The sequence below is a fragment of the Chaetodon auriga genome, chromosome 21, assembly GCF_051107435.1.
Source record: "Chaetodon auriga isolate fChaAug3 chromosome 21, fChaAug3.hap1, whole genome shotgun sequence".
Taxonomy (NCBI): Eukaryota; Metazoa; Chordata; class Actinopteri; order Chaetodontiformes; family Chaetodontidae; genus Chaetodon; species Chaetodon auriga.
The window spans coordinates 2,806,411-2,830,180 of NC_135094.1; the positions used below are offsets into that span (position 1 = coordinate 2,806,411).

Here is a 23,770-nt window from a genome sequence, read left to right on the forward strand (position 1 = left end):
CCATTCCGCCTCTGCTGGGATAGTTCAGGTGGAAACGGGCTGAGGAGTCAGCTGAGGTAACCCTCATACCGGCCTGAGTCATATCTCTGCGGCGAGCAGCCCAGGTCTGCTGTGAGTTGCAGTGACAGCAGACAGGACAACAGCAGCCTCCTCCGTAATGCCAGCTCTCCCCTGTCAGGTCTGCAGCCTCGAGCGCCGCACTCTCGGACTGAGCCCCACGGCTGCCTCCAGCAATATTGAAGAGCTGTCATAACCTGATACATTAGAAATCAATGTGTTGTAGCCTATTCATAGTTAAAGAGGGAAAGGGCGCATTAAGATTCGCTCAAGGCTCTGTGTGTGCGTGCGTGTGCAGGACCGCTCGGTGTGTTTATGCGTGGGGATTTGCACATATCGATCAACGATTGGCCTGTTTTGTCGTTTGCGTAATGATGACCTGTCATTACGAGCCCTGAAAAGGAAACACTGACCTGAAGAGAGGCCGGCCGGCAGCCGACAGGCCGCTGTCCTTTCATCCAGGAGACGGCCGTCTGAGCTCCGTGTCTCAGCCTCTCGGGGAGAAGTTAATGGCTTTGTCCCTCCCGTCGTCTCATTCGTCTTCCGAAAAGACAAACAAACAGAAGAATACCAGATCACAGTGCAGTGTGTGCTGCCTGTCTGTCTGCATTGCAGTTGTGCCCACTGAGGTGTTCATACCGTGACTTCAGTGTGTGTGTGTGTGTGGACGAGGCCAGAGCTGTCAGCAGTTCAACACTACTGGGGCTGAAATGGGCCAAGCAGGGAGCCATCATCGCCGGGCTTACAGCACCTTCCTCATCTACTGCATACGCACACACATCAGCGGCTAATGTCCCACAACGCACACACTCTCTGCCCGGATGGGTTTGGACAGAACAGCTGCAGGAGCGCAATGGTGCCTGTTCAAACAGCCCTATCCGAGTCAGAACTGATTTCAGGCCCGCCGCTGCCGCCGGCTCCCGTTTGCCTCCAACTCTGACGGGATGATCACATTTAATGAGTTGAATGTTTTCCAGTGGCGGTCTGTTCATTTCTGACATGAGAGAATGTGGTACACTCTTTGATTGCATTATAAATGAATTGTGCCTCGGTACAAGGTTTGTGTGCGTAGAATTAATTTATCTGCAGCTGCATGGTACGCGTGGATGAATTAAGACGTTTTCAGACCGCAGCACGGGTGTCATGACGCTCTGCAGAGGCGTCCGCTGAAGATCTGCCTTTTGAGTGTTTATCCTGAGGCTTGAAACGTGGCTCTGAAAAGTCACTTTTGCCAAAACATTGCCAGTTGTGCTGCTTGATTCGGTGGTGGAGGTGGCGATAGCGCAGCACAAAAGTTAGCAAGAGAAGCATTGAGTGATTTTTTTTTTTTTTTTGAGAAGTTTCTACCAATGTTTTTTATTCCCATGACACTCTGATTGCAACTGGAATCCTCAAATGCACCTAGCATGGGGGCTGCCATCACGAATCCTCTCTGGTAGGGAAGGAGTCTGATTGGTGTGGCAGGAGGAGTGGTACCAAGTGGATATACGGAAGTTTGACTCATCTTTATGCACAGGACCTGCTCTGGAGACAAATTTGGGGGTAGGGTCCAGGTTCTCTCCTTTTGAGGACTGCAGGGACAGAATTTGTCCTCTGCAGAATCAGACAGTCGCATCTATGTAAGTGCATGCTGCAGACAGGAGGACTCTGTCTGGATGCCATCCAAATTAAACATTCAACCACCTACCACCCACCAGATTCCATTGTCAGATTTAACACTTTAAATATTTATCACTCCTCCAAACATCTATCAGGTAGTTTTCTTTAAACAACTCTTCACATAAAGTAGATCCACCGCACAGCACTTATTTATAAGGAAAATATGTCACTTGTGAAGCTCCTTCGCCCGTTGTTTCCGTCTTCCAGAACAGTGGTGAAGATCACCAGGAGCGACTGCCAGGAGCTGAGTTGTCATGAAAGCAAAATTATGACTGGTGTGTTCACTGCCTGCCAGATTAATCAGAGCACACGAGGCCAAATTGCCTCCTAAGTTAACATGGGATCGTGTGCCGACGAGCGATGTGGCATTAAAAGGATGTTTTTTAAATGGAGTCCGGCGCGGTGCTCGCTCCACATAAAAGGCACCGGGGTTACATTAAATCACTTACAGCAAAGTTAGTGGAGGACTGTGAGGGAGCAGAACAGCGTCTCTGATCTGTTTTAACTGATCCAGCTCAGCTAAAAACACAAAAACGCCAAATCTGGCAGCTCGTTAGCATGTTGCTCACTGACGACCGTCACGGCAAGGCCTTCCCAGGCTGACTCATGCTTCAGAACAGCGCCACCTATAGCCCCCCCGACACAAATCACTGATGTCTGAATGAAGGTTTTGTTTTTTTTTCGTCAAATCTGTGATACACTGATTTTCCAATTAAGCCCAAAAACTCCAGTTTAAAAGATCCTGCAGCTTCCTCTTCTTTACATTTATCGCCGATACTGTTCGTCAGATGTGATGTTTTGAAGACAAACTGGTGAAATCCAGTGCCGGCTCCACTTTGTAGAGAGGAGCAGAGGGCGAAGAGGGCAGTCGTTTGGGTTTGGGACAGCTGAGTCAGAGCTGCAGAGTGAGGATTTTTGTTCTGGCTATGAAGAGTAATGAGCTGCTCTCCCATTAAAGGGATGAGACTCTATTTCCCTTTTTTCATATTTTCCTTAGAAGAGATGAAAGCAGCTGATCATCTGGGAGAGCAGGGAGTTTGGTGGGTCTGTGCTTGTTTCCAGCTCATTCTCTGTAATGTTTTAATGAAAGCGAATCAAAAGTGCAAGTAGAGCATATGTATGATAACCATAGTGGACCGAGTGCAGCCGTGACAGCGGCGTACCTGTTACTGCAGCACAGAGCGGCCATGTGATCCTGGCAGGAGGCGGCTGACAAAAGCCCAGCCTGGGAGCAGGAGCCTCCCCCCGCCCGGCTCCAGCGCAGCCACGGCCCTTTGAAGCTCCTCTTCTGAGAGCCTCCCCGTTAAACATTTAACATTTAAAACTTGGGAGGGGGTGGGGATGGGGAGACGTGCGTTCATGGTCGCCACATGCTCCCGCATCCCCACATCCACCAGACCCTCATAATCCTACCCACCCCCTGTTGCTTCATCCCCATTCCTCACTTTTGACCCATGCTGACAGAATGAGAGGCATCACAGAGGATCTCAATAATTCAACTGTACAAGTCCTCGGCCCCGGCTCTGATGTCGCATGCTTTTGTTTGTGTGCCCCCGCGAACGCGGCTGCGATGCTGTGCGCAGAGTAGCGGGGTATTTTATTTGTTTTGTTATTCACGGCGATGCATGCCCAGCCGTGTGATTGAGGCGTCCATCTGTTTCGAGTAGGGCTGGCCTGAATACCATTTCACAGGCTTTGAATATTTGCTCGTATTACTGAACAAATATTTGAATGTTCCTCGTTAAACAGGAAGGATTCGAGTGTTGCGTATTATTTAATAATGCGAGGCGTGACCTGTGTGACGGTGGCACACGTGAGCTAAAATGAAGACCAGAACCTGAAGCCACAGTTAAACCGGATCATAGCTTGATGCAAAGGATTAACAGCTGCAGATATGTTGAAAAGTTTGGAATCACCTGTTATATCGATGTTTTTCCTCTTTTCTTCCATAGCAGTTATTTTAACATAGAAAGTATAATTCAATTCATTCCAAGTTCTGGCCCCAGAAGATGAATAATTAAATGTGTAAAGCTTCCATTTAGTTCCCTCAGCGTTGCCTGACAGGAGAACCCTGTTGTAAGCATTTTTTTTTTTTCCCAAAAATCCGATACAGAAATTTGTTTTCCAGTCCAGAACAACGAAAGTGACCCGAGATCATTACTGAACCACAGCGGAGCTCTAAGTATTTTGGGATCCTGTTTGTCTTTGGGCCCTCTGCAGTCTACTCAGTGGTTCGATTGAGCAGGTTCAAACTGTGATTTGTCAGTCCGCAGTCTGTTCAGCTGATATTCTGTGATCCAGTTCTAGAAGCGCTGACCCTCCACCAACCTCTATTTGAAGCTTTAACTTTGATAAAGCAACACACCCGTTCTTTCCAGTGTGTTATAGGGATTATTGTGAACTTGACACTGAAACCTGTTCATATTAAATCTGCACAGTTTGATGCGAAGCTTCCAGTTTCTTTACCAAGAACTGTTGGAGAGGGAGGGATCTTTACCTCATCACCCCCATCAGTCCCTTCACTTGTCAGTCTGATTGAACCATTGTACAGTGTTTTGTTCCCTGTATACAAAACTTGACTTTTTTCCCAAACCTCTCATACAGAATAACTTCCTCTTATAAAGAGGACTTTCTATAGCTTACAAGCATTGAAGCACCTTCAGAAATATAGAGAAGTCCTCTCAGCCATTTGACTGTGCTAAATCAAGCTTTTGTGTCAAGCTTTTGAACAGCGGTGCACCCGTGGCCGAGGTTCAGATTTACCGTTCAGCGTAAATAGCACCTTGACTCAGCACCGAGGCTGCTGCCATGCGGTGGCTGTGTTTACGTTGTTTTATTCACAGTGATGAACTGCGGCGGTCACGGCGAGCAGGAAGTTTGCAGTAGACGTGGACCAGGTTAAGATTGGGTCTTCGCTGCCGTCAGAAACGTGTAGGAGAGAGCTCAAACTGTGGTTCTCAAAGCTAGCTTCAGAGCTAAAGCTCTACAATAGCCCCTGAACTCACCTGTTAACCTCATGTATCAGCCTGTCCAGTGTGAGTATTGAATACTAAACATCTCCAAATGTCTTTTTTTTTTTTAGTGTTAGCATGGTTAGCTAACCCATAGCCTCACTGATGGAGCACACTAGCAAGCAAAACAGCAAGTTAGCAAAATGGCTAATTGTTAAAATATGTTTCCTTCCACATAAAGATCCAGAGAGGATGCATCAGTCAGTGTGATCCCAGTGCTCATGTGCTTTCAGGCTGATGCAAAGCTAATTTTACACAGCAGGCTTTAAATTAAAAGGGAATATTGCAACTTTTGGAGTGATCCCAGTCCACTCCCACTGCTATTTTTACCCTGAATGCTGACTTACCTGTGTACTACATTAAACACTGCAGTCCACAGTAATGACACTGAGTGCCGTTTGCCAAGCAGGCACTTTGCCCATCGGCTCGCCAGCATGCGGGTGCAGCAGCACTCTTTCCAGTCAAGTCTGCGGCTCTCCGCTGAGCGATGATGTTTGGTCCCGTTTAGCCAAAGGCAGTTGAGCAGCAGCTGAGGCAGTGATCACTAAATCCAAATCCCTCCGATACTTTACGCAGTCATTATGCTGACAGGAACAGTTGCAGACGTCAATCCTCTCCACAGATTCAGCTTAAAAGCCAATGCTGTTGTTGGATGTTGTCCTTAACTGTGAAGGACCTGCAGTGTTTACAGAATAACTGATGTATTTTGCTTGATGCGTTTCCTTCAGTGTAAGCAGCTCTGTAGTTCAGGCTGTGTAGTCGGCAGTCATTGACTTGTGTCTGACATCGCACAATGGGGGAGTTGAAATTGGAAGTCGACGTGTTGGCTGTTGTTGTTTTTATTTATGTTTTTATCAAACTGTCAACACGGCGCTGAGAGTTGCTAGATTTCTGCTTGTGTCATGTCAAATAAGTAGCTTGTTTTCTCCCACCAAAAAACGCTGTTCCCCTTAACCACAGACAAAAAAAAAAAAAAAATACAATTGCTGTTGAATTTGTCATCTCTGTGTTCAAGGCTACGAAGCTGAAGGCCTCTCGAGCAACTATAAATATTGAAACCTCTCCGTTAACGTTTTACATATATATCTCATTGGAGCTTGAAATTGATTTGAAGTTGGCTGAAAGGAGACAAGCATTTTGAAAAGCAAGCCCAGGGGGGAGAGGAGGTTTTTTTCTTAGGAGGAGGGAGGAAGGGAGGAAGGGAGGGAGGAGGGGTGCTGAGATTAACATTCTCCTAATGGAAGATTGATAAAGGCTCGACGTACCCGACCGAGCCCTATCTCTCTCCTCCCTCGGCGAGTTCGGGATGTTCGGTCTTTCCAGGCGCAGCGGTTTTCCTCGCGCTTCCTTCGGGCTGACTTTACCTTAAGTTCCCACGTTCGCCTCTTTACAGGTCAGAAAGTTTAAGTCATTAATTTTCATACAAACAGCTCCACGGTGACAAAGAGGCAGGGGGGGCCCTCGCTCCCTCTTTCACCTAAATACAGCTGCCGCTCCTCTTCCCCTCCCAGCCATAGCTGATCCAACGTTATTAGACTGATTTGCGTTGACCGCTGTTGTAATTAGCCATTAGCCCACAGAGGAAATGGAACAGATGAGGCTCCGCGGAGGCTTTTCACAGGGACATGCTCTTGATGCCGAAATGCTGTCACTTTGTTGCTCGCTGTGTCCACGATTGGCCCTCTGTGACCAGGGATGAGGCCCCAGAAGCTAAACTCAGGAGCTGTATCAGGAAATGAAAAGCCTCTGTGGTGCTGAAGATGAGACAATAACACCGTCTCACTGCATATTCCTGATGATTCACTGCTGAGACTATGATGTTTGAGTGGATGTGGGGAAGCGGATGTGCAGAGGTGGAGTGAGACGCCACAAAGGCTGGATGTGGTGCGGTCACGTTGTTTGGAAGCAGCTCTTATATCCTCATCCTGATCTATTTTTCAAATTCAGCCGCAGGACCTCAGCTGCCACACTTTAGTTAGCTGCTGTCCAAACGTAGGCTTTGGAAAGTTCGGGCCTCCTCATCCGCCGTCAGAAATGTGCGAGTGGTGTCCGAAGCTAATCCGCCATTGGACGAGGCCTTCTGAAGACAAACGCTGGTGACTTCAGATATGCTGTCGTGCTCATGTTACTGCAATGCATTTGCATTTTACAGAATTGGCAAACGGCCGTGTCTTTACCCGCCGTTTGGCCATCTGCGGTGCAGAATCCAAAGTGCTTTCACACGCTGCGGCTCAGATGCTCTGCTTTTCAGCTCGGCTCTGTACTTTTCCTCCATTTTGCTAAACGCAGAGGAAGACAGAAGCCGAGTAAACCAACGGGGCGCGCCATAGGTCGCGGTGAGCTTCACAAACGCCCCCCGGTGGTGAGCTCAGAATCCCTTTGAGTTCCCATACATCACTGCAGATTGAGTATGAAACTTTTCCTCACTTTGCAGAAAGATTAAAAAGTGACAGCCCTACTGCGAGTCTTTCTGTTGTTTAACTTCTTTTTTTTCCACGAGTTTGGAAGTCGACCACGCAGCTTTGTTTGAAAGTCAGCTAACATTACAAGAAAATCTCGTTCCTCACTCCTCGTATTGATGCTATTGACAGCCAGTGCTTGTTTACTGCTGTGTGAGTGGATGCTGTGCACAGGCTGGAGCAGAGCTGCAGACTCTGCCACAGGAGCTCATGAAGTGATTCCCTGGGAGCAGAGACTTTTCTGGGGCAGGAAGTCCAGTAAATTAAGGTTCCTCCACAAGTGAATTTCCAAGAAAGGCTCCTAAAAATGACGCAGTGCTTGAAAAGTGTGAGATTATTCCCTTATTCTCTCCCCCAGCTCGCCATGACTCACCCCAGCCACCACCTCAACTTCGGCATGAATCCCGATCACGCCCGCAACTCCCTGTCCAACTGCGGCATCCGCCAGCCGAAGTACGGCGACCGCAAGGTCCACCACATGTACATGAGGAAGAAGGGTGAGTGCGTCCTCTCCTCTCGCCTCTCGCCGTCTTGTCTTACTGTCAAATGGCCGCTCTGTCTGCTGCGATCCCTCACCTCTCCGCCCCGGGGATTTGTTTTCAGGAATCAACACATTGATTAACATCATGTCTCGTCTGGGGCAGGACGACCCCTCCCCCTCAAGGTAGGCTGCCCGCGGGCTCATATCTGTTCATGCTATCGCTGACCACGGGAGCAATCAAAGGGACGATCCTTGTGATTAATATACCCGGCAGGCCTGCTGACAAGAAAATTAACTTTAACTGTGAAAGGAAGGGATGTCTCAGGGGAAATGAAATGAGCTAATTTTAAGGGCAACGACTGCTTATTATTGAATGTGAGCTGCTGTTAGTCTCAGAGCGCCGATCAGGTGAGCAGCTGTGTGAGCGCGCCCGAAGCGCGTCCCTCTTCTTCGACTGTCGTCACATGTCCGCCTTTTTCCCCTCCTCCCCCCTCGCCCCGTCTCCTCCCCGCCCGCAGGATCAATCACAACGAGAGACTGGAGTTCCTGGGCGATGCTGTTGTTGAGTTCCTCACCAGGTGAGAAGGCGCTCGCACATCTTTGATAGACACAACCGCTAATTGAACCCGACTACAACACCCCCCCCTCCCCTCGTTCCTATCTCACCCTCTCACTCCATTTCTCCCCTCATTGTCTACATCTATCCCCGCCTGTCACCACCGCACTCCTCTCCGTACTTTCCACTCATTCAAGACAGTGATTTACTGGTAATTGGTAATTTCTCCCCCCCTTCCCTTTTTTTAACGGCCTGAAATTCTCCATGACAACTTGCAATTAGCTGTCTGGAATTGCTGTCTGGAATGCTGACTGTGTTATTGACTCCCAGGTGAGTGCCGACGTTGCAGCCCGGCACTTACCTAAGCACAGTACTAATTATATGTAGCTATTATTAATCTCGCACACTGCCCGAGCAAGGAAGTGCCCACCTACGTGCCTACTGGACCTCTACATCCTCCTCTGAGTGGATATTACTTAGAGAAAATACAGGAAAAAGACTCGCTCCCTCTAATACTCACATCGGTTGCAAAAGGGAAGAATAGATTTTTTATCTGACTTCCATTTGCCCAGCAGCATAAGTTCTTCCACCAAAATCTAATTCGTAACCCTCGATGCTAACACTTCCACAACAGTGAGCATTCAGGAGCGGGATTAAACCTTAATGGGAACTGACACTGGGTTACACAGGACACTGCTTCGGCTCCTTATGCAGCAAGAGCAGTGTTACAAAGACGGTGGTTAGCCTCTGTTTCTCTGGATTTCTCTGGGCATGTTTAGCCACTTCCCCTCCTTCTTCCCCCCCTCTTCCTCTGCCTTCCTTCTTTGATTGTTAGCGTCTGACGAGACATGCTTGGCCTAACGCTCCGGCCCTCTGAATTATTTATCAGCGTCTTGTCCAGTTAAATGGGTACAGCAGATCCAGCCAGCTGCCTCGCGCACCTCCAGTGCTCGCTGCCCTCGGAGGCTATCTGTGCCTCTGCTGTCCAGCCAGCAGAATATTTTGCACATTTGAATAGGCCTAACACGAGGAGTTACTGTCGAACAGAGGGGGGTCACGGAGGTCTTTTTTTCAAAGCGGTCAGCAGATGATGTTAAAAAAATAAGTCCACTTGCAATGTTTGTGATTAGAGGGAGTCAATAAAGTCCAGGTAAGTTTTTAAAGTTCCTCTTCAGGCATTGATTCAACCCCTAAAACTCACCTCTGTGCATCAAAGTTACATACATTCAGGTTTTTCCATTCATGCCTTTAAATAGCACAGATGAATCTCCGCACCTCTTCCTTCATTTTGTATGCACTGATCAATGAATATGCAAATAGCCTCCGCCTCCACCCACCTCTCCGCCGCTCGCCTACAGCTCGATCGTACCTGCTCGCCTTCGACGCTGCTCGTCAAACACACAAACGATGCTTTCTGGCAGAAAGCCCTGAAGGAAAACTTCTCCCACGAGCCAAACGCACCTCAATTACTGAACCTCATCACGCTAACGCTACACTAGCATCTCACGAGGACGACCTCTAACACGACACGCTTTCATCGCCAGCAACCTCGAAGTCGTGTGAAGTTTTCTGTCAGCCATCATCGAATTCAGCAGCTTAACTATCAGACAAACTGCTTCTGTTCATCAGCATCCTCGAGCCGTATAAAATGTCCTTTCAGCATCTTGGCGGGTTAGCGCTGGCTAACATTACGTAGCATAAAATGCAAGAAAAACAAACGTACCGACACGTTAGCTTGCTGTGCTTCCACGATAAATGGATGGAACAGCGTCAGGCTTGCTTGTGTGCAAAAAAAAAAAAAAGGCCAGTGCAGGCTGTCGTTTGGCTCTGGGATCCTTTTGAAGGCTCACCATTTCTTTTCTTAGCTCGCAAAATACCCGTACGTAGCTGCGCCTGGCTGCATCGGTTCACTGCGTACGTGACGTACGAGACGCTGGCCGGCCGTGGCTCCGACTGCTTATTTCGCCCATGATACGTCTTGTGCTACATAAAAGAGATCATATTGGTGTGTGACTCTCATCAGAGGGGGTCCTTAAATTAGTAATGTCTTTTTTTATTTTAGCCATAAAGTTTAAGAATCACTGCTGCAGAGCATGTGAGGACGAGCACATGAGAAATGGGTTACAGATGAGCTCTGAGTTACTGGAACAGTTTTCATGTGGCGCTCGGTCGCCGGGGTCGAGAGTTCACTGCATCGCTTTGAAGCCCGTTTTTTTTGTCTTATGTCAGTCTGCTTCTGATTAATAAAGTGAGGTTCAAACATGGTGTTTTCTGTACCTGAGGAGCGCTGTGGAGCTCACTTCGCTCGGCTCTGTGACTGACACTTTTGCCAGCGATCCAAATGTCTCCGGTCTAATTATTTTTCATTACGCTAAGTGGTTTTTATTAATTCCAAGTGCTTTGTTTTCACACTAAGATCACAATACCCTAACAAATAGACCTCTCGTGAATTTGGAAAACAGAACGCCACCTGCTTTCCCTCCCTTTGCATTGATTAGAAATGACTGAATTAAATGGCCTGTTTTAATTCAAATGAAATCAAATGATACGCTGTGGTTAGAGAGACGCTGGACCGTAATGAAAATGGAACCTGCTCGCCCGGAACCCAGCTGTGGAACCACTGAAGCGTCTGCGGCCATTTCTGGTTTCCAGCACAGACCTGGAAAGGCTGGAAATGTCTAAAAAATTAATTAGGTGCTCTTGAGAAATGTGGTAAATGCAGGACGAGGCAGCATGAAACAGATATCTAACAATTTTCATCTGTTGTTGGGTTCTTTCGCTCGATTTGATTTTCAGTTTTCTGTCATGTTTTCCAGCTCTAAATCCGCAATCTGTTCTCATTCCTCTGCCCACAGTGTCCACCTGTACTACCTTTTCCCCAGCTTGGAGGAGGGCGGCCTGGCCACCTACAGAACAGCCATCGTGCAGAACCAGCACTTAGCCATGCTCGCCAAGGTAAGCCGGCCTCCTCCGGCTCATAACGGCTCGCCTGTCTGCAGGTCAGGCCGGTGAAAGGTCTGCGAAGTGACAGCAGAACATGTTTGAGACAGTGTTATTGTTTTCTGTCTTGCCATTATGACTTTGCTTCTTTCTAAGGGGGCGCTGGGGAAAAGAGTAATTTTGTCTTTCTGCCATCCCCTACCCTTTTTTTGCCCCCTCAGGTTTGTAATTGGAGTTAAAAGGTTGTTGTGTTGGAGGACTAGACTAGTGCGGCTGGGGTCCCTGCGGGCCCCTAGAGGTCTTCCTGAAACGCTCTCCAGTTCCTGTTATCGCTAGCTCCCCGTGCTTCCCTCCTTCTCTCTCGCTGGCAGCGTCGTACAGCCAAGCCTCACTCACTGGCACGTTTGTAAAGAACACAACAATAATCGTCCCGTGATGTGGAGAAAGCAATTAAAAACTTCAATCTTTCATGTCGCTCCCCGCTGAATACAAAGATGCAGCCGCCCGAATCTGCATTAGTGCTGTGTAGCAGTTTGGCTTGTTTCAATTTGCCGCTCGCGGTAAAGTGAGTGTGATACAGTGTTCGACGTTGCCAAGTTGTTTACCAGGCTCCTCTAAAGCCGTCTGCTCAAGAACACTCGCAATTATCTTTCAAAAAATATCTCCAGCGAGCAACGGCACAATCCGCCACTTCACTCGAAGGCTTAAAAGTCAGAGCGGTTTCCCTCTGAGTTGGAGTATTTGTGAATCGTGATTTAATTTGTGTGTGCAATCACGGGGGGTGGGATACCACCAACGGTTAGCAGCCGTAATTAAATAGCACCCTGACTGTTTTTTGCCCGGTGTTTGTCTGTGCTGCTCTGCCAGGGAAGTCAAGTTGGGCTACTGTGGACTTGGCTGGGAGAAATAGTTGCAGAAAAGTTTTGCTGACCGACACTCGCTCGCATTTATTCAGACCGAACGCAAACTCAGCGTTTCCTCCTCGTCGTTCTCCTTGTTTGATTGTCCCGCTTCGTTCTCACACGCCTTCATCAAACCAAAGTTGACCAGCGCAGCCGGCGCCGCTGGAAGCTCGCCGCCGTCTTTAACAGGAGCTTGGTTGTAGTTGTTGGGTCAATTACTGCAGTTATTTGGAGTTTTTCTTCCTCTCTCTGAGTAAAGTGTATTTATGCTGCTCGGTCGTGACAAACCGTCTCAAAGGGCTCTGCAGACCCACATCAGCAGCAGCTGCCGGACCAGCCCGTCCTCAACGACACCAAAACTCCCAGCGTATTAAAAATGGGCAAACTCGTGTAAAAGGCAGACGTTATGAAAAGAGAGAAGATAGATACAACACTTTATTAATCCCGCTGGGAAATTACAGCGTTAGAGCTGCTAAGTCACATAAATCACAAAACAAATGACGCGAGTACAGTCGAGGAGGTGCAGCAGGAAGAAAACACGGTTCAATAAAAGTAAACAACTGGAATAAAATAAAGAGCCAAACGAAGTTCTCCGTTCGTTTCTCTGTCCTGCGCTGCAGCTTCCCCTCTGAGGATCAGTAACAGTCCATCATACCAGTATCACACATTAACACTGCTTTAACGTCCACACATTCACCGTTAATTAGTTGTTTATTAGCCTGTTTGCTCTTTTTTAAGCACTTATTAAGGCCTAAATCTGCACGTCCAGATCCTACAGCTGATTATTGCTTATTGATAGCAAGTTTGGATTGCACATGAATTATGATCTTAATAACCCAAACCCCTACAGTAAGGATTTCATTTGTCCTTTGTAATTCAATAAAAGAGCATATATGCTCCTAATTTGCCTGCTAATACATGTATAATATGTGTACTTTAATATCAAGTGTGACCATCTTATCTGCAGTGCATCAGTACGTAACACCGTGTACTCTACAGGGTAGATCTTGTATAGTTTAATGTGCAGTGAAGTGTGTGCATTCAGTGTATTTGTACATATAATACAGAGACACACACAGGTGCAGGCGTGTCAAACACGGATATGTCATAATGACACAGGGACCGCACAGATAAACAGGACGTTGTTATTAGGATAATACATATTTATAAGGTCAGGGACGGCCTTATAGTAACTTCCAGTGTATTAAATTCAGTATCGGTTCTTTTCAATGTCATCGAGGTGGACAATGAGGCTTAAAGTCTACTTCTGTCATACACTAATGTATGTCATTAGAAAAAGTGGTTTACCAGTGAAAGAACTCACTACTTTTCAGACAGGATGAAGGTCAAAACTGGACTATTTCACAATTTATCAGGGGATTATCTGCCCTGTGTGTGTGTGTGTGTGTGTGTGTGTGCGTGTGTGTGCGTGTGTAACGTCGTGCATGTGTGTGGACGTTTTCCTCCTGTGTCGGCTTAGTGCATCATGCCACAGCTGGACAACACATGGGCACATCTGTCAGTGCCATGAAGTAGAACCTTTTCCAGCAAGGACAGGCAATCTTTTTCATTTCCCTGGAGTTTTTTTGGCCCCCTTTTCCCCCTCGCTCTCCCCGCGGAGAGCCTATGAAAATGTGCAATACCGAAAAATGCTATTACTTTTTCAAGAGGCTATTACCGAGGAGTCGGTGGCAGCGCTGATACGAATGTGTTTGTCTTCTGCAGAAACTGGAGTTGGATCGCTTCATGCTCTACGCTCACGGGCCAGATCTGTGCCGGGAGTCGGACCTGCGGCACGCCATGGCCAACTGCTTCGAGGCTCTGATCGGTGAGGTTCCCGCGAGGTGGGAGCTGGGACGATGACGGCGCAGGAAAGACAGATTTACATGTGTACATGCTGCTATTGGAAGCACAGAAGTTGGTTTGGGCTTTAACACTGTGCTGCTGGACTTTGCAGCAGCTCCTACTTTAAGTATTTTTATCAGTGATGCTTTTGTGCATAAAGGTGTTTAATTCACCTGGTGCGCCTTCCGCTCTGAGTTCAAGTCTTTGGATAGGTGATTTCAGCGTGCTGTGTGCGTGTTAAGCTGTGTAAATAGCTGCAGTGGATCTCCCATTAGGCCCTGGAAACGTTACACGGCGTTATTGATCTCAGGAGATGTGGTTTGACCTCTGGCTGGACAGGCGGTCCCCAGAGCAGCGCTCCGCTGTGCCCGCACCAAACACGTACACAGCTCGCTATTCATCCCGCGAGCAGCTCAGTGATAGAGTTTGTGCAGCGATTAGGACCCCACGCTGGAAACCGCACACACACACACACACACACACACAAAGAGAGGCGCTCTGGTGTGGACGGTCTTCCTCTCGCCGCCCGACCCCATGGGCAGCGCTAAGCCGAGCCTCGCTCCCGGAGCTGCAGACTCGGCAGCTTTCCTCATCTTATCGCCATCTTGATTGAACCAGTTCAGCCGTCTCTGCGCTCCCCTGATGGTAGATACAGAAAGTGGGTGGCTTTAAAGAGATCTTCGTCGCCTCCCTCCCCTCCCTCCTGCGCCGAAACAGCAGCCGAGCGACGAGCGGCGGGGAAAGTGCTGACTGGCGCCGAGGCCCCCTGTCGGCCCCGGGGCCCCGTTCTTGTTACGGGTTCATTATCGGCAGAGACGGAGTCATAATCTATTCTGTCCCGTGGCTGTCGCCGCCTCATTGCTGCACACATCCGAGCGAGGCGGCGGGGGCCACGACACTGGATTCCCCCCCCCCCCCCAACTCAAATCTCAACTTAATAAAAGTGATGAATAAACAGGGCTGCCGCTCTGAAGGAACCTGTGAGCAAACCGCTGTCAGAGCGCTCCCCGTGGTGATGGGTTTTGGATTGCTAACTCAAAAATATCACCCCCCCCTTCGCCGCAGACACACACGCTGAGGGCCAAAACACGCTCACACACACACACACACACACACACTGAAGACGCACAAAGCCACTCGCGTTGAGAGCCGTCTGATGTTGCCTCTCTGCTTTCATGAGACTTTTATCATCTTCATTTCAGTTTTTTTTAGCTCAAACGCCTCCTTTAAGACCTTGTCGTTGAGCCGTCTATCCGTCTCCACCCCCCCCCCGTCTCCGACTTACTCTTTATGCTCCTTTGCGTTCCTCCGTCTCTCTCTGTTCCCCCCTGTGATCTAGAGTTTGGGTGTTATTAGGTGAAAGATGTGCCACGCAGATGATGAGTCATCCTGTCACTCTGTCATATCACCCTCTCCTCCTCCTCCTCCTCCTCCTCCTCACCCTCCAGCCCTCAGAACGCTCTCGCCGCACAGAGCGTTTTCTCCTCGCCGGGCAAACTGGGCTGGCTCTCACGTGCCGGCGGATGGTACGAGGGGCATGCAGATGCTGTCATTTCATCCTCACGCGGGCCTCTTCGTCTGACAGAGACGTCAAACCACCACTTTCCCAAAAGCAGCAGGCACCGCATCAACAGACGCACGCTTTCGTAAATGTGTCGCTGCCTCGTTGTCTGAAGGTGCCGCCGTTTTTTGGATTTTTTTTTGTTCTTTCTGTTTTAACACGCTCTTCTCCTCCAGCGTGCACACGCGCAGAATTCAAATGCTTCTCCCTCTGAAAGCTGTGATGAAATATGACATCCTCATAATATTTCCGAGGCCCTGGCAGATAGCTTTAACGGCTTACTGTGCATGTTTTCTGACCTTTGTTTTATTTGTTTCTTCGCCACAGTGACCGCTGAACCTGGGCTTTGTTGGAAATGGCAGATAATCTCCTGCTTTGCATGGGCGAAGCTCTCCCTCCACCGACTCCAGAATGTGTCTATCTGCTAACCCTGAGGCAGGGCCATTCTCTTGCTCGAGACAGAGAGCGAAAGAAAGGGAGAGAGCCGGAGAGAGAGGAAGAATGGAGGGAGAGTGGTGGAGGAATGGAAAGCAAAGGCATCTGCAATGCAAATGGGTGCCCTGCAACCCTGAATAATTCAAAGTGTTGAATGGAAATCTTGCTTTTCTGATCCCCTGTCATTAACTTCTGCCGGAGTGGGCCATTCTCATTTGGGCTCTTTTGGCCCGCGCACCTCCCGTTCTGTAACGCCACCCCCCTCCCCCCATCCGCCCCCCCCCCCCCGCCTGTACTTTTGCTCTTGCCCACTTTACCTCTTCGTCTTCAGAAACCACTTTCTCCCTCTGCTTATTCATAGAAACTCTGCGCGCCTGTTGCCCTCCCGTTTCCCTCTCAGGTCCTCTTCGCTGATAAGCCACGTCGCTTCCTTCCTACCGAACTGTTTGAAAAGAATTGAGAGAAGAAGAAAAGAGGCCCCACTCTGTTTTTATGGCCCTAATTTCCTTGTACAGTTGATCTGTGGATTATACGCTGCCAGCAGCCATGGGGGATACAGATGGTGAACCTTTGTGAGGGCCCTCTCTAAGCTCTTCCTATTAAAAGAACGGAGAGAAAGGATTATCTCTCACTTGCTGAATATCAGATTCATACACAATGCAGCCGGTGTATTCATTGAGCGAGCACTGCTCCCTTTGTTAATTGCTGCGATGGTAGCAGTGGTGGAGTTGGTTTCTTTCGCACCCTCTTTTTTTTTTTCTTTTTTTTGCCCCCCCCCTCGCTCCAAGCCTCATTTTTGAAAAGTAAGATGTTTGATGTTTCAGTGCACTCAGCCTGCCTTTGTCTCTGCTGTGGTGAAAAATTCTATTTTCCTGTTGTGGTTTGGTTTATTTTTTGCCTTTAATGTGTTGCTTTCTGTGTCCGTCTGCTGCTTCAGCCCCCATTGAGCTGAGAGGCAGCGGCTTAATATATTATTTGATGGATTAGAGCCTGAGCGTTTTTGAATAATTCATTCTAGGTTATTAATGTGACTGTCAGCCGCTGGTGTTTCATATGCCCCTGACTCTGGATTTTTATTGGTCACTGAAAGCCCACAGACATTGGAATTCTATTCCTAAACATAACACTGTATAGTCGGCATGGCCGTCTGAATTAGACTTGTGACAGATGTTGAGATTCATTAGTGGCTGGCCGTCTCGGGCCATGACGGATATCCTCTCCGCAGCACTGCATGAAAACTTTGTAAGAGTTTGTGCACTTTGTTCTCTCTGACCTGCGTCACATTTGCAAAGTGGAGTTTGTAATTTATCAGCTTCCAGTCGGCCACCATTAGGCCGTGCTTTCATTTCTGGGCCCAGATCAGAGTGAAGAAAACAGACTCATTGAGCTCAGTGTCTAATGAAAGCAAGGAGCCGCGTGAAGGTGATGATTTAATCTGCCTTAAATAAGTTTGAGTTTCGGTGCACTCAACCTTGAATTTCTAAAGTTTAACGATGTAAAATCAGAAGCTAAAACTCTGTGCGGTCGATGAGGGCTTTGAAAAACAGCTGTTTTTGTGCTGCACTCTGTCAAACGTCAGTGTCATGAGGTTTTTGACGGAGCTGATGAATGAGTCACGTTTGTGTGCGCTCACATCCAGTGTCCCCGTTCCTCATGCACGTATTCCAGGCAGGCGCCCTCACTCGGGCCTCCTGTATGCTCCGTGCCGGCTGCCCCGGCAGGGTCGTCAGCTCAGCGCTTTGGACGTGCCGGAGCTCTCAGACTGCAGAGTGTTATCGCCAGGGCATGATGTTACTGCAAGATGAGCTGCGGAGAGATGCTAGCATGTAATTGCCAGTTGAGTTGGCTGGGCGTCTTTATGGGCTGTGTGGATTCAGGGCGTCAGCTGCAACTTTGCAGGCTGATGGGGTTCGCTGCGAAGCACAGATCTCCGTTTAATGATTGCGGCAAGTCGTGCGATTGATTGGATCGCTTTGGGGCACACTTTCTGCACGGACAGCCGCCTTGTCAAGAGCGTTCTCGCTAGAATTAACTGCATATCTTGGTTTCTTCATCCACAGGGCCTTTGATTGACACCAAAGGTGTTGCTTTTAGATTTTTAATACCTTTAGAAATCTCTTGAGGCTCTCCTGGTCCCCCCCCCCCCCCCTCCCCGCTTACTCCCCACCTTCTCCTTCCTCTTGGAAGAAGTTTTGAAAATCTAATAAGAAGCAAAAACTTTGAGTTTCAGCGACTTTGAGGCCTCCATTTGGGGAACTTTCCAAATCTGCTGTGTCATCAAAACATGAAGAAAACTGCCTTCCGGCCCCACCCACACCCCCCCAGCCTCAGCGTTCACAGACACGAATGCATTATGAGTGATAGTTGAAAGACGCTCAAAACGTGGTCCTCCGAGGGAGCTCTTATCCTCCCACAGCTGGTCTCCAGAGGAGACATCTGCTGCGTAGCTGCGTCTACAACTGAGGTCCACATTATGGTAAAACCACAAATCTCAGTGCTGATGCTCAGTGGAAAACATCGTGAAGAACCGCTCCCCTCTCCTGAGCCTCCTGCGGTCAGCCTCAGCGAGTCGCTCGCCCTGTAGATTACAGAGGCCTCGCTCGCTGATACACATCTGCAGGGCTTTAGTGGCATGTTGTGTTTGTGGCCCACTTCAAGAAGAGCTTAGATTTATAGATATTGATTTATAGGCGTATTGTGTTCGGGTTGTGGATGATCATAAGCATGGCGGGAAATGAGTTTTTTTGTTGTGAAAACCGCAATGACTGCCTTCCAAACTCACAAGCTCCTTTCATTATTTTACCACTCAACCAGATTTTTACATTAGTAAAGAGCCTCCAAATGAATGAGAGCCTGTTAGTTGCCAAAGTGGCTGCTGGGGTGACGAAAAGTTGTCAGGCTTAATCAAATTTTACGAACATTTGGGCAATGGCTGGTAGTAATTTCCCACTCTGTTTGGAAGTAAAGGGCGTACAAGGCAGACAGAGTGGGTGTGCGTTTGTGTTTGTCTTTGCGCTAGGTGGTTTGTTTGTATTTTTTTATGGTTTCGGTTATGTAGGCTTCATCTTCACTGTGTGTGTGTGTGTGTGTGTAAATGGCCTGTTAGCCATCTGAAAGCAGTTTCCCTCCCCAGATGATGAATCCCTCATATGTTGTTGATGTCGTCCATGAAAGCAGTTTGCGCATTTAGACTTGCAGCCGCACCGCGCCCCATTTCCACTGGCTCATTTATGCACATAATAAAAACCGCTGCACGATTGTATACCCAATTTGCCAGGTGGTTATTGCTTTCTAAATTGAATGAGCCACCCTAAGTGTGATGGTTCGAAGTTGTACGGAGCTTAAAGGCACCATGATAGTGCCACTGATTTTAGCAGAAACAGTAGAAGATCAAAACAACCGAACAAACGAAGGAGACTTGTGCAAAGGAGCTGCGACCGAATGAGCTGGAGATGCCTCGTATCATCCCATAGAGAGGGTCTCAGCTCGCTCGCTCGCTCGCTCTCGCTCTCTCTCTCTCTCTCTCTCTCTCTCATCATTTGGGACCAGTCCTCTGTCGAATGTCTTTCTTTGTCCCTTGCCTTTTGTGTGTGTGTGTTGGTGTGTGCACATGCTCTGTAAAATGTGTTTTTAAACCCCAACAATCCAAATTAGACTCACCGGCTTGTCTGTTGTGAGGACATCTGCATAGATAGGTCCTGCCCGAGAGTGTGGGCGAAGGACAAAGAGGACTTTATACTTCTGTTCACACTGTCCATGAATGGGTTTGAACATGAAGTACACAAGTGTGCATGTGGGCGTGCACACGATTGTCTGGCCTATTCATACCTCAGCCTGTGACGCAGGCTCAACCTGCCACTCTAAATTCAAGTTTGATGTTTATGTGACCTTGGCCAGTTCCATTTCCACGTGGCGACGCAACTGTTCCTCTCCTCCTCCTCCTCCTCCTCCTCCTCCTCCTCCTCCTCCTGCGCTCTGACAGGGAGGAGGTGGATCTGCACGGGAACCCCGAGGTCATTTCGCCACCAAAAAGCAATAAAAATGCACTCCTACTTTTAATAAAGCAATTATAACTCATTGCCGAGTTCAATTAATTTTAAGTTTTCCATTAGGAGAGAAGTCTGAAATTGCCTCAGAATTGCTCAAATTTTCTCACACCAGCAACGCGCTGGTGGAGTGTCGAGCTTTTCACAGTTACTTTGAATTTGCACGGGTGGAGGTCGGGCGCCGGTTTACCGTTTCACATGTTATAGAAGTTATTTCCGGCACATACCAGTTTGCACACAGTCCTGATTGAACTTCATTGGTTTGATTTTGTCTCACTCATCCTTCGCTTCTTGTGTTCCCCTCTTCTTTCCAGGTGCTGTGTACTTGGAGGGCGGCTTGGAGGAGGCCCGGCAGCTTTTTGGCAGACTCCTCTTCAACGGCGAGGTAACTGATAACCACTCTGTAGTTTCACGTACAGGCTGTGTGTTTGCATGAGCGTGTGTCTCTTTCTGGGTTGCCGTGTGTGTGTGTGGAAGGTACTTGAAAGTGCTTGGATATAAAAAAAATCAAGACCTTAAAAGTGCTTGGATTTACCGAGCAGCGGAGAGGTCCTAAAAGTGTTTGGATTTAGCCGACTGGAATCTCAGATTTTGTGGATTTTCCCGTGTATGTACACATCAGTCATAGAGATGAGCTGCGGACACGCTAGACAAGATTTTCCTATTTCGATCTGTTGAAGACACAACTGCGACGCTTCCACCAATCTGGTCTCTTTTATGCGTTCAAACCCACACGCTGCATGTATTGGCAAAATACCACACGTTGCACAATATTGAGGCCTCGCCAGTCTCAGAACCTGAGATCTCGCAGCGCTGGCTTCACCCCGCAGTACTTTTGACGAGCTGCTTATTGTGTTTATGCTGATGCGCACAAAGATAAAAGGGAGAAAAAGGAAAATCTGGATGAAGCCGTAGCTCGGCTTGTATATTTTGAAAAATGAACTGGAGGTGTGGAAAATTGCGGTCTGCCAGTCTCGAGCAGGACACCTGCTATTGTTTGTGAGTGTGTGTGTGTGTGTGTGTGTGTGATCAGCAGGCATGAATAATTGATGAATGAATCAGTATTTGCATTTATGTTGGCAAGAAATGTTATGAATCAATTAAATGACTCGCGGCACGTCTGGTAGCAGCAGGCCTGCTTCTAATTGGGTATTGAGGGTGTTTGTCTGAGACTCGCTCGGCGACTCCCACACACTTCAGGACACATGTTGATCTATCAGACTTGTTTGATCAAAATCAGTCGTCTTTGAGAGACCTGATCTGAGGCTTCGGGACTAAATCTATGAAAACCACAACACGACTGAGGGAGATTATCATTATTGGTTGTAACCCGTCCTGAAAAACAAAAAAGGCTGGAGTGATTGAAATCTTTTTTATTTCACTCAGATGCTTTTTCATCTACTGTGTGTGTTTTTTTTTTTTTTACGTGATTCACTTACATGATTATTGGTGCCAAACCAACGGATCCACACTCTCTTTCAATTTGTAGTTTTTTCACTTTAGCAGCTGAAACATTTGGCCTTGATTTGTCTCCACGCTTGGCCAGAATTACTGTCTTCTCCGCCCTGACCAGCCATTGTGTTTGAGTGCTGACAGTAGAGTATTTGCTTGTATGTGGAGAGCTGAAACGTCCTTGATTCTGTTTTACTGTCATCCTCTGGCCATGAAAGCTGACAGCAGTTATCGAGTTGTCAAGAATTTGAGGTCTGTATTTGTGTGATGAGAGATTCCCCTTAAAAAAAGAGGCTTTGTGAGCTGCTGAACAGGTATAGATTGGAAAAAAATAATGTTTATTATAACGAGCAGTGCAGCAGGATGGAGAGACGCACGCACAAACAAACATCCTTCCATGATATCCCACGACTGCAGAGATGCCTGCTGTTGCTGTTGTATTTCCATGACAGTCAAATTTATGATGAGATACGATGTGCGGCTTCATAAAGACAAAGAAAAGGTGCATTAGTAGCTTATTTTATGGAAAAAAGCAACCGAAGTGGAGAATGGGTGTAATATCAGATGCAGAATTGTTGAAGTTGTGCTCAATCTTTGATGAATCTTTCTTTGATTTTATTGCTTTTCTAATGATAATCATAGTAATAATACAGGATCTTAGATTAATGGTGAATCAGGACATTAAAGCTTAGAGGTGCAGACGGGACGAGACGACACCTTTCAGCTTCGGTAATCTGCAAGATCCTGAGATCGTTTCTAAAATCTAATGGGAGCATTTTTAAAGAAATAACCACAATGTGGATGTGCTTTAAAGTGCACACCGCCTGCATGAGCTCTGCAGCTTATGCAAGAAAACAAGGAATTACACTGGTTAATACAAAAGTAACAAAAGCATAAATAACTGTGTGCTTTGTACACGACCTTCAAATTTAATTAGTATGAAAACACCTGTCCTGTTTAACTTTAAAGATTGCCTAATACCACCGGGCACTGAATATGAAATGAGTGGATGCACACAGGGTCAAATTGTACATATAATTGGTGATCATCTGCATTACAGTAAGAACTGTGACCCTTCCTGATGTGACAAACACTGAGCATGTAAATGCAAAACAGATGGAGTCCCAGAATCGAACCTTGAGGGACTCCACATGTGACGTCTGTAGGGAGGACGTGGAAATAAAGTGTGGTACAGAAAGTGGTGGCAAATATACCGTATATTGATTGCTGGAAGGCCTTTAATACAAAGCCAAATTAGCAGTTAAACCTAAAGAAGTCCTGCCTTAGTCTAATTTTAGAGTGTGTAAAATGAATTGGCTTTTATCGGACGGTTGATGACGGCTGAGCAGCGTCACAGTTTTACCAGCTGACACAAGTAGTTGCTGCTCAACCATGAACCCTCCAGATCACTGAAGACCGCCTGGTTTTCCAGCTCTGCCTCGGATTGTGTTGACTCCTTGTCACACCGGTAGCCGTGACTGTCCTCCATCTCTCAAGGTGTTGCTTGAGTCAGAGTCCTGGGATTTTGTTTTGACATGGACTTTGTGCAAATGGAAACACAAGCGCTGGTCATAAGGTGGAAAAAAAATACCAGGTTTCCAGTCGCAAGTGCATTCTTCAAGAGGACTCGATGGAAAAACAAGACGACACGACTCCACTTCGCTCCAGCATCCCTTCTCATCAGAAGGCCAATCCCCTCCAACCTGATAGTCAGTCACGTCAGGTGTGGTGCACTGACAATACTTGCACTGCAAAAAAAAATAAAAAAGGTTTTTAATGCATAACAATCAATAATAACATCAGCCATTAAAGAACTATGGATGCCGAGGGAGCGTATTGATTAGGTTGCATGTGACCGAGATGCCCGAGAGAAGTTGTGCAAATCAAAGTCGAGTGTTTTTTAACTTTGGTTTGAAACTTTTTAGACGTGCAGACTAAGGATTGAAATAGCATGGCGTGTCACCCCCCCCCGCTGAATCCTCCTGATGGCTGCTCTGTCATACAAAGCTGAGAGGAGACAGATGGACACAGACCAGAAAGCCAAACACCAGCCGGGTGGTATGATGGGTGTGGGGGTGGGGAGCCGCGGGGCAGACCAGAGAGATGGATGGACGGAGGGACAGAGAAAACTCTCTGGTCTGCAGGATCACTTAAGTCCTTCTGCATTTCCAGCTTAACACATTAGAAGGGGTCTTCGCACAGCACATTACCAACTTAATGAGATGCTGTGCAAACTGAAGGACTCTGCATTTGTCTCTCGCACACTGGAAGGTTTCGCTATTTGTCGGTAAGGTATTCCACTCACACATGGCCGATCAGTCCCATGCCCTCGTCTCCTCTTCGTAACAACAGGATGCTGGCTGCTG

The 23,770-nt window shown here is 47.7% G+C and overlaps 1 protein-coding gene across 1 annotated transcript in view; it reads left to right on the forward strand.

Moving 5' to 3' along the window:
- The window catches only part of drosha (drosha ribonuclease III), an 80,027-nt gene that overhangs the window by 25,777 nt on the left and 30,480 nt on the right, over window positions 1-23,770 (forward strand). The window contains exons 18-23 of the mRNA XM_076761508.1: window positions 7,545-7,683; window positions 7,790-7,850; window positions 8,186-8,245; window positions 11,079-11,178; window positions 13,791-13,893; window positions 20,267-20,337. Of these exons, the coding sequence (XP_076617623.1) occupies window positions 7,545-7,683; window positions 7,790-7,850; window positions 8,186-8,245; window positions 11,079-11,178; window positions 13,791-13,893; window positions 20,267-20,337 (534 nt within the window). The remainder of the gene's footprint in view (window positions 1-7,544; window positions 7,684-7,789; window positions 7,851-8,185; window positions 8,246-11,078; window positions 11,179-13,790; window positions 13,894-20,266; window positions 20,338-23,770) is intronic.